A 9,736-nucleotide genomic window follows, 5' to 3' on the forward strand; every position below is an offset into this window, starting at 1 on the left:
CCTGTCAGCTGTGGATTTGGGATGTGGTTCCTCACTTGTGCCCCTGCCCAAGGCTCACCGATCTTCTTGTCCACTTTGGTCTCACTGGGCGTGTGGGTGACACTGCAGGCATAATCCTGGCTGGGCCAGCTGCTAGATGGCATGGTGACCATGCTGATAAGGGAGTAGTAGCCAGACGAATGCCGCATGGGTGTGAAGGTGTGCACATCAGCCTGGGGGACAGAGGGCCAGGATACTGCCACCATCTCTGGGAAGAAGTCCTTGACCATGCAGCCCAAGGTCACCATGGAGTCAGATGCATCTCTGGAATTGGGTGTCAAGGGATAGACGGATGGTGCTTTGGGGCTGTCTGAAAAAGAGGGGGTCCCACATGACCATGTGCTCCCACCAAGTTGGTCTGCCTTCCCACGAGGCCCCACTTCTGTGCTGATGGGCACCAAGGGAGCACACCTGACGGTCACAGTGGAGGAACACACCAGCCGAGCTGTCCAATTCCACCTTAGAGCCCCCGCCCCCACAGGCCCCATGATGAGCCCACACTGGAGTAGCTCTGGGGCTACCTGCTTCCAGGATCACCTCTTGTGACTCTGGGCTCACTTCATACCCAGGGCCTCTGGCTCAGCTTGGAACCCCAAGCCAGCCCTCTGGGAGTCACCTGTACTGGCTCCGCCTGGGGGTGTCCCAGCCCCCAGGGCCCCTCCCACTCTGCTCACCTACTGGCTTCAGACATGAGTGGCCCCAGTTTCTATTCTTGCCCTGATGCCACACCAGGTCTGGTATCCTCCCTGGATGCCATCCCTGCTCTAGTCACGTTCTCTGTCATCCCTGTGCCAATGCCCGTGGTTGGCCCTCCTCCCACAGCCAGGCCTTGTTTTGGGGTGTGCTAGCCTTGGCCATGCTTTCTGCCTGGACTCCAGTCCCGTTCTCTCTGTCTGGAGCGACCTTGGGGCCCTTCTCTTGAATTTCTCAGATCGGTTCTCCATGAGTCCCCCTATTGACCCAACAGGAGGGAAGCCTTCGCAGGGCCAGTGTCAGGGAAGGTCCTGCCGGCCGGCTCCCTCCCTGCCCTGTGGGCATGGCAGTCTCTGCCCATTCACCGACCTCCTCAGACCAAGCCAGATCCCCTGCCAAGCCTGGCCCAGTCTCCTGCTTCTCTGAGTCTTGAGCTCCTGGCTCTCCCTGGCCTTGATCTTGTGCCTAGTTAGGCCCACTGTGGCTTTCCTGTCTTCCCTGGCCCCTGTCCAGCTCCTGGCAGACCCTCAGGAGACCCAGCCTTCCCTTCTATCTGGCTCCAGCTCCTCCTAGCTCCAAGACCTAGAGTCAGTCCCGGAGCCTGTCCCCTCCTCAGCTCTCCTGCCTCCCGGGCCACCAGTGCAGGCTGAGGATGGCCCTGTGTGCATGGGGCGGGCTGCCTCACCCCCCCCCCACCTCCCCTGCAGGAGCCTGTCCCTGCCCAGTAACCTCCTCAGTGGTGCTGGTGCTCTGAGCAGGAACCTCAGCTGGAGGAAGAAAATAGCGCTTCAACTACTCAGGTCTGAGACCTTGGCCCTGCTGGTGAGTCTCTCTGCCCCAACCTTTCCTTGCTGAGTTCTCCTGCCCCACCTTCTGGCAGCATTCCCTTGACATAAAGCCCAGCACTCTGGAAGAGCCTCTGACTTCCCCCCCCACAGCACAGGGGCCCCTGCCACCATGTCCCCTCTCTGTACCAGCTACCCCCTCCCACCAGGCCCATTGCTCCTGCCAGGGCCACCTCCAGCCTCTGCTCCCTGCTGCCCTTCAGTCAGTGCAGACCAGGTGTCTCCTGACATGCTCAGCCTACGGTGCCCACCTCCCCCCCAGCATCTTGGATCCTGGTCCTGCAGGACCCTGAGCCTCCCAGCCTCCTGCCCTCTGAGGTGCCCTGCAGCTCCCTGTGACCAGACCTTGACTCTAGCTTCAGGCCCATGGCACTGCCACCAGTTCAGAGCTGCCATTCCCCTCCTCCCCTGCCCCATGCCCTTACTTCCCAGCACTGAGCCTGTCCCTGGGCTTCCAGGATATTCTCCTCTCCTCTCCTCTGCTTAGTTGTTAAGGCCTCATTTCCTCAGTGGGAGCAGCAGGCCTCCACCCTAGATCCCTGCCCCAGTGCCTACACCCAATACCTACTCAGTGCCTAAATCACACTTCTAGCCCCCAAAACTCAGCCCAAGGCCTCTAATTCCCAGTCCCTCCTCTTAGTCCTTAATTCTCTGCCAACTGCCCCTGGCTTGTACTCACAGACCCCTAGTTCTCACCTTTCAGCCTCTACTTCGACCTCTCAACATGTAGCTCACCCCTTTCTATCCCCCAGTAACCCACCATGAACCTCCCTTTTATTCTCTGGTCTGCATACAGCTGTCCCAGATCTCAGCCCATGTCCCTGGAGGCTCGCTCCACCGGCCAGCTCCCAGGACCCAGCTTTGAGCACCCGCACCCAGCCCCTGGTCCTCAGCTATCTGATAGCTCCAAGAGCAAGGCTCACACTCCCACGCCCCAGCTCTCAGCCCCTAGTTCACAGCTTCAGCACCCAGCCCCTAGCCCTCAGCTATGAGATACCACCTCCCAGAGCACAGTTTAAACTCCCAAGCCTGAGTTCCAAGCCCCTAGTTCACAGCTCAGCTTTAGCACCCAGCCCCTAGCCCTCAGTTATTACTCCCATGTCTCAGCTCCCAGGTCCCAGCTCCTAGCACCCAGCCTCAGCACCCAGCCCCTAGCCCTCAGCTATGAGATACCACCTCCCAGAGCACAGTTTAAACTCCCATGTCCAAGCTCCCAGCCCCTAGTTCACCACTTCAGCACCCAGCACCTAGCCCCTAGCCCTCAGCTATGAGATACCAGCTCCCAGAGCCCAGCTCAAACTCCCATGCCTGAGCTCCCAGCCCCTAGTTCACAGCTTTAGCACCCATCCTCTAGCCCTCAGCCATTACACTCATGCCCCAGCTTCAGCACCCAGCACATAGCTCTCTCCCTCCCTGTCACTGGGCCGACACCAGCTCATAGCAGCCCTCTAGGACTGAGTAAAACCAGCACTCTGGGTTTGTGAGAATGTTCATTTGCATGGAGTAGACAGCATCATCCTTCTGCCTTGGCAGGGCTGGTAGTTTTGAACTGCTAACCTTGCAGTTAGCAGCACACTGTGCCACCAGAACTGTTAGCTACTAGTTCCCAGCTCACAACTCACACAATCCAGCTCCAGATCCCAGCCTCCAGGACCACACACCCGGCAACCAGCACCCACCACCCAGACTTCATGCCTGCTTCTCAGCTCCCAGCATTCTCTCACTGCCTTCTGCTCCTAGTTCCCATCCCCCAGCACCCAGCACCCAGATCCCATGCCCATTGCCCAGCACTGATTCCTGAAGCTCCCACACAGCTTTTAGCTCTCAGCACCCACCTCCAGCTCCTAACACCTGGCAGTCAGCCCCCAGACACTAGTACCCACTTTCAACATCCAGCACCCAGCTCCCTGCTACTAGCAAGTACCTGCCAGTCCCCAGCATTCATTCTCCAGTGCCCAGTTCCCAATGCACACCTCCCATCACCCGGGACCCTCCACTCAGCCCCAGAGCTCCAGCATCCAGCTCTCAGCACCCAGCTACAGTGTTCACCCTGACTCTCAGCACCCATCCCACTGACCCCAGCTCTCAGCTCTTATCCCTCAGCGCCCAGGCTTAGCACTTAGTGCCCACATCACAGCTCCCACTTCTCAGCCACCAGCACCCAGTACCAGTTCTCAGCTCCCAGCACTCGGGACCCAGACCCAGATCCGAACTGGCAACCCTCAGCATCCATCCACTGGTCCCGAGCAGCCAGCTTTCTTCTGCCAGCACCCAGCTTTTAGCACCCAGTTTTCATCTCCCAGCACCCTATTTTCAGCTTCAACATCCAGCTCCCAGCACCCAGCATCCAGTTTTAGCTCCAAGCATTCAGCTCTCAAAACCTAGCACCCAGCTCCTGGCACCCAGCACCCAGCTTTGAGCTCCCAGCACCCATCATCCAATACCCAGCTTTTAGCTCCAAACTTTCAGCTTTCAGCATTCAGGTCCCAGCACCCAGCACCCAGCTTTAGCTTCCAGCTACCAGCTACCAGAACCCAGCTTTTAGCTCCCAGCACCTCTGTCCCAGCTTTATGTCCCAGCTTTCTGCTGCCAGCACCCAGCTTTGAGTTTCCCACTTTTAGCTCTCAGCATCCAGCTTTTAGCACCCAGCATTCAACTTTCAGAACACTGCTCCTAGCTCCCAGGTTTCCAATGACTGCACCCAGCTTTTACACCCCACATCACATCCCAATTCGCAGCTCCAAGCACCTAGCACCAAGCTTCCAAGATCCGCCCTGGCTCCCCACACATAGCTCCCAGCTCCCTGCTTTCAGCACCCAGCACCCAGCACCCAGGTGTCAGCTCCCAGCCCCTAACTTCCTGCCCCCAGTTTCCAGTCTCTATCTGAGCTTCCAAAGAGACTTTCCAGATCACTGCTTGTACCATCCCTCCCACTGCAATGCCTTGAGTCCCCCATCCTTTCCCTGCTCCCTGCCAGCTGAGTTCCTCCAGTCCCTGCCAGGTCACTCCTTGCCATGCCAACTCCCCCCAGCTGAGTGCCAGCCCCTGAGCTCCCGAGTACCAAGGCGAGCACTGACCTTCCACCACGGCTGGATCTCACAGCTCCATGTCTATTCCTGTGGACCCCGTCTTGTCCCCCATCCCTGTGTCAGGTCACTTGTGCTAGCATTTGTCCAGAGGAACACCTTCTCTGCCCCTACTGTCCTCATCCCTGGCTGAACCCATGGGTGGTCACCCTCGGGAATACTGCCACCAACCCTGCCCTGAGATGGCTGCCAGCATCACGTGGCCAAGTGGGGCTCTCTGGACACTGGGGAACCCCTCCATGCTGAACCCGACCCACCCTGTCTCCTACACTGAACACCTGCTCTCTCTACCCCTCAGTCCTGTGCAGGCCTGCCTAGCATTGCCTTCCGCTCTCCTGCCCTGGGTTCCTTGCACCCCCATCCCAGCACTGTATACAAGAATCTGGAGTCCATTCACCCCCAGCCCTGCTTGCTCCAGGCACCCGTTCAGCTGGCATAGCTGCACCCCAGCCATGATGACGAGGTCCCTGCAATGGACAGGTCCCACTTCTGTGTGGTCACCTCTTCAGTCTGCTAGGCCTGGTGGCTCCTCTGCTTGTCCATCTGGGACCTGCCTGGTCCTGGCAGCTCCCCTTAAGGCCCCTCAATTTCTCCTCCCCTGGATGACTCTCCACCACTGTAGGTGTGATGCTCCCCATCCTCTGGACTCACCAAATTAGTGCCCTGTGCTGCCCCCTCACCAGGGCAGGCTTGTGCTCCTCCCAGGGCTGGAACCACTAAGAATGGGATTGAAACCTGCTGGCACTGCTGGCTTCCTCCAGGGCCCTTTTCGTCTGGCTGGTTTCTGTCTCAGAGACTGTGGGGGGAAACCAGACCAGTCAGGGCATCTCATGTGGGCTGGTTGGGGGAGGGGTGGTCTCCCTGGAACTGGAGGAGCAGGCAGGGCCCCCAGACATGTGTGCTGCCTGTAGGGCCCTCTCTACAGCCTGGGATGCCCAGGCCCATCTGATCCTCTTTCTGCCCTGGTTTGCATGCAAGGTGGGCTGCTTGGGGGTCCAGAATGGTCCTGGCACCTGGTCCTGCTCTGCCATACCACACCCCCAGGCCCAGGGAGCAGCGTGCACACCTGGCCTCAGAAGGGAAAATCTCCTCTCTTTCCGTTGTAAACTGTTTGACGGGCACTTCATTCCCCTGTCACACAATTCAGCAGGTCAAGTGTATCAAGAAGAGTGGCACCGGCCCTACCACAATCCATCCCAGAACATGGTCTTTCCCCTGCATGCCTTAGCATTTTATTTTTCCAATATGGGCAACAGTATACACAATAAAGCATTCTCCCATGTCAATGACTTCTACACGTATAACTCAGTGCCATTGATTATACTCTTCGTGTTGTGCACTGTTACTGATATCCCTGTCCAAATTGTTCTACCTCCTGAAATGGGCTCCATGCCCCTCAGCAAAGCAACGCTCTTCCCCTTCACTCAATGCTCACCATAGGTCAGACAATCTTGATGTGTGGTCTCTGTCTATATCCTCTGTAGGCGGTCCCTGGCCGTCCCTCCTGCCTCTCTTTGGCACCATTCTCGGTCCGTCCCTCTGATGTCTAATGGTCCAAAGGATGACGGCCTCAGGCTTCCGCTGAAGATGCATTGAAGACACTAGCGACATACACAGGGTCTGTGTTAGCCATGATCTGCTCACCCACACTGAGCACTCTGTCACAGTCCCTCAGCGAGTTACCCCCTTTTTAGTTGAGCCTGGTAGAATCCCTTCCCACCAGGATGCAAATGTTTCTGGAAAATGCGTGTGCAAAGCGTGCATGTGGGGTGTGATTATGGCTCCTCTTCCTGCTTCCGTCCCTGTCCCAGCTCCTTGGGTTCTTGTAGGACTCCTTTCAAGTTACGATGAAAATATCCTTGCAACCCTCACTTATACTCAAACAGTTTCTATCTTTCCCTCTCTAGCTCCCTTCTATTTGTTTACATCCTTGTTTTTGGCATTCTACAAGTGAAACAATGATCAAACCTCCCCATTACTTGCCCTATCTCCCTTCTTTCCTTTCCACCTACCCGTTTGTAGAATATTCTCTCCCCTTTTGTCCATGTGAGCACCTTTCTCATCTGAAAGCTCTTACTCTCGCCTCACTCCTTTCCCCTCACCCCCTGTACCCATCAAAATCTGTTTCTTTTGGTATGAAAATTATTCCTTGACACACACACACCCTGCCCACAATACTGGTCTCACAGAATATTTGTCATTATGTGATTGACTCCCTTTAGCTGTCGGCATGTTCTCCCAATCCATCCATGACCTGACATGTTTCACTTTTACATCATGATTCTTTAATCACGTCCCGTATTTCATTGTGTGCATATACCAGTCTCTACCCATTCTCCCACCAATGGACAATTAGGTTGTCTCCATTTTCTTGCTCCTGCAAATAGTTCTGCCAAGAACATGGGTGTGCATATACCTGTTTCTGCTTTGCTGCTTGCTTCTGTAGGGTACATACCAAGCAGCACCATTGCTGGGTCATGTGGTTCCTGTGCCATTCCAATTCCCAATTGTTTGAGGAGTTGTCATACCACTTTCTACAATAGTTACTGTGTCACAGTCCCACCAGCAGTGTTTGAGGCTTCTGGTCTTTTCAGACTCCCTCAGCATTTGTCATTTTCTATTTTTTTGCACTTTGCCATAAATCATGGCATGAGATGGTATCACATTGTTATCCTTGTTCTCATCTGTCAAATGACGAGTGATAGTGAGCATTTCCTCATATATTGTGGCTAGTCTGAATTTGTTTTTTGGTGGACTGTCTATTCACATCCTCTGTCCATTTCTAAAATTTGGTGATTCATCTTTCTCATGGTGATGTCTTGACATTTTCTATAGATTTTAGAGATTGATACCTTTCTCTGTATGTATGTCATTTTCAATTACATTTTTCCAGTCCATGGTTTCCCCCTATAGTCTCTTGGTGAAGTTTTTTTATTCACATAAAACTGTAAAAAAGTGAAGAAACAAATTGCTATCGAGTAGCTTCTGACTTGTGGAGACCCTGCAAAACAGGGTAGAATGGCCCTTGTAGGTTTCTGAGACTGTAACTCTCTTTTGGAGTGGAAAGCTTCATCTGTCCCCGACGGAGTAGCTCATGGTTCTGAACTGCTGACCTTGCCATTAGCAGCCAACTTCACTCACTGTGCTACCAAGGCTCCTTCTGATTCAATCAGTGTCTTAGTTCAGGAGCTCCAAGTCACACATTCTGTCGTCTGCTGTGTGTGGTTTTCATTGATCGTGCCCCACCTTAGCCCCCAAGCTTATCCTTATTCATTCATTGATTCTCTTCATCATGGCAGGCTTCTCATTTAGGCCTCTAATCCTTCGTGAGTTCATTTTTGTATAGGGTGAGATAGGTGGGCCCCGTTTCATTTTCCTTCAAGTGGAGATTCAATTTTACCCCCACCACCTGTTGAAAAGATGAGAGATTCCCCATTGAATATATTTTAGGTCTTAGTTAAAAAGTAGTTGCTGGTAAATGGACAGATATATTTTTGAGTTTTTCTATTCTATTTCAATGTCCAATGCTTCTCTTTTTGTACCACTGTCAGACTGTTTTGACTAGCGTGGCTGTGCAGTAGGCTTTGAGTTTGGGAAGTGAGAGTCCTCCTACTCTATTCTTCAGTAATCATTTGCTTCCTGTGTGTCTCTTTCCTTTCCATATAGGGTTGGTGTGTTAGTCTGGGTACTTTAGAGAAACACATCCACAGAAACTCATGTATAAGAGAGAGTTTTATATAAAGGTTAAGTACACATCAGGAAAACATCCAAACCCAGTGATGCCTAAGCCCACAAGTTCAACATTAACCTCTATGTCTGACACCAATCCACAAAGTCCTCCTCCATCTCACAAAACACACGCAATGATGCTGACTGCAGGAGGAAAGCCAAATCAGTGAACGTGTAAGCAGCTCAGCACTGGCAGGGGTCTCCACATGGCTGATCCAGCACCCAGGGCTGCATTGGGCTAAGTCCATGCAGCTTCTCCTGGGGGATGTCTTGCAGGAAGTGAGCCTCGCCAGCTGAATCAGGGAACTGGCTAAGACAGATGGTCCAACCATCACAAAGAAATAGACCCGTGAACTAGAAAGGCGAGGCTCATCGAGCCATTTATCCCTCCACCCTTCAACTAACCCCACATGTGTTTATTGGCTAGGTTGGCACAATAAGCTAACTATCTCAGATGGTGAATCACTTTTCCATATCTTCAAAAATGATGTTGGGACTTGGACTGGAATTCCATGATACTTCTAGATTGTTTAGGATCATATCGACATTTCCACAAGTTTATCTTCCTATTCATGAACATGATAACTTCTTCCATTCATGTAGGTCTGTGTTAGTCCAGGCTCACTAGAGAAACAAACTCATAGACACTCATATGTGTGTTACTAGAGAGGTTTATATCAAAGAGCAATTGCCCATTAAGAATAAACCTAGCCCACTCTAGATCAAGTCCATAAATCTGATATTAGCCCACATATCTGAGACAAGTCTGTAAATTCCTCTTCAGATGCAGGCAGCACATGCAATGATGCCAAATGCAGGGAGATCACTGTCCAGTTGGTGGAAAGTCTTGTGGATTCAGTGGTGGTGGCAGCATCTTAGCACTGGCAGAGGCCTCCACCTGGCTCCACCAGCTGCAGGGTACTGGCTCTAGCATCACAGTTCTATGCGTATTGTAAGCAGGAAAATGAAACAGAGAGTGTCTCCCACCTCCAGGGAGGAATTCAGGAGTTTCCAGAATCCTCAGGAGAAGGAAATGCCCACAGGGAGGCCTCACAGGCTATGTCCTGATTGACTGGATAGACTCCAACCCTTCACAAGTTGACAGATTACAGAACTGCCACAAGATATCTGTTGGTTTCTTGTAGTTCAGTTGTATAGTTTTCCACAAACAAGTTTTTGTTTCTCTGGTTAGGTTTATTCTTAAGCATTTCATCTTTGGTGTGCCTATTGTAAGATACATTATTCTTTTAAAGTTCTTTTTGAGTGTTCTCTCTTTTTCTTTCCTAATCATTTTATTAGGAGCTCATACAATTCTTATCACAATCCATACATACATCAATTGTG

At 52.6% G+C, this 9,736-nt stretch overlaps 1 gene segment (V, D, J or C); it reads right to left on the reverse strand.

Moving 5' to 3' along the window:
- Positions 1 to 730, reverse strand: part of LOC101646454 — a 4,505-nt gene extending 3,775 nt beyond the window's left edge. Inside the window, 2 exon segments of the C gene segment in view lie at positions 36 to 349; positions 718 to 730. Coding sequence covers positions 36 to 349; positions 718 to 730 — 327 coding nt within the window.
- Positions 731 to 9,736: the final 9,006 nt, after the last annotated feature.

Source organism: Echinops telfairi, unplaced genomic scaffold, assembly GCF_000313985.2.
Source record: "Echinops telfairi isolate 266 unplaced genomic scaffold, ASM31398v2 ScPeMD7_52;HRSCAF=179, whole genome shotgun sequence".
In the NCBI taxonomy this organism is placed as follows: domain Eukaryota; kingdom Metazoa; phylum Chordata; class Mammalia; order Afrosoricida; family Tenrecidae; genus Echinops; species Echinops telfairi.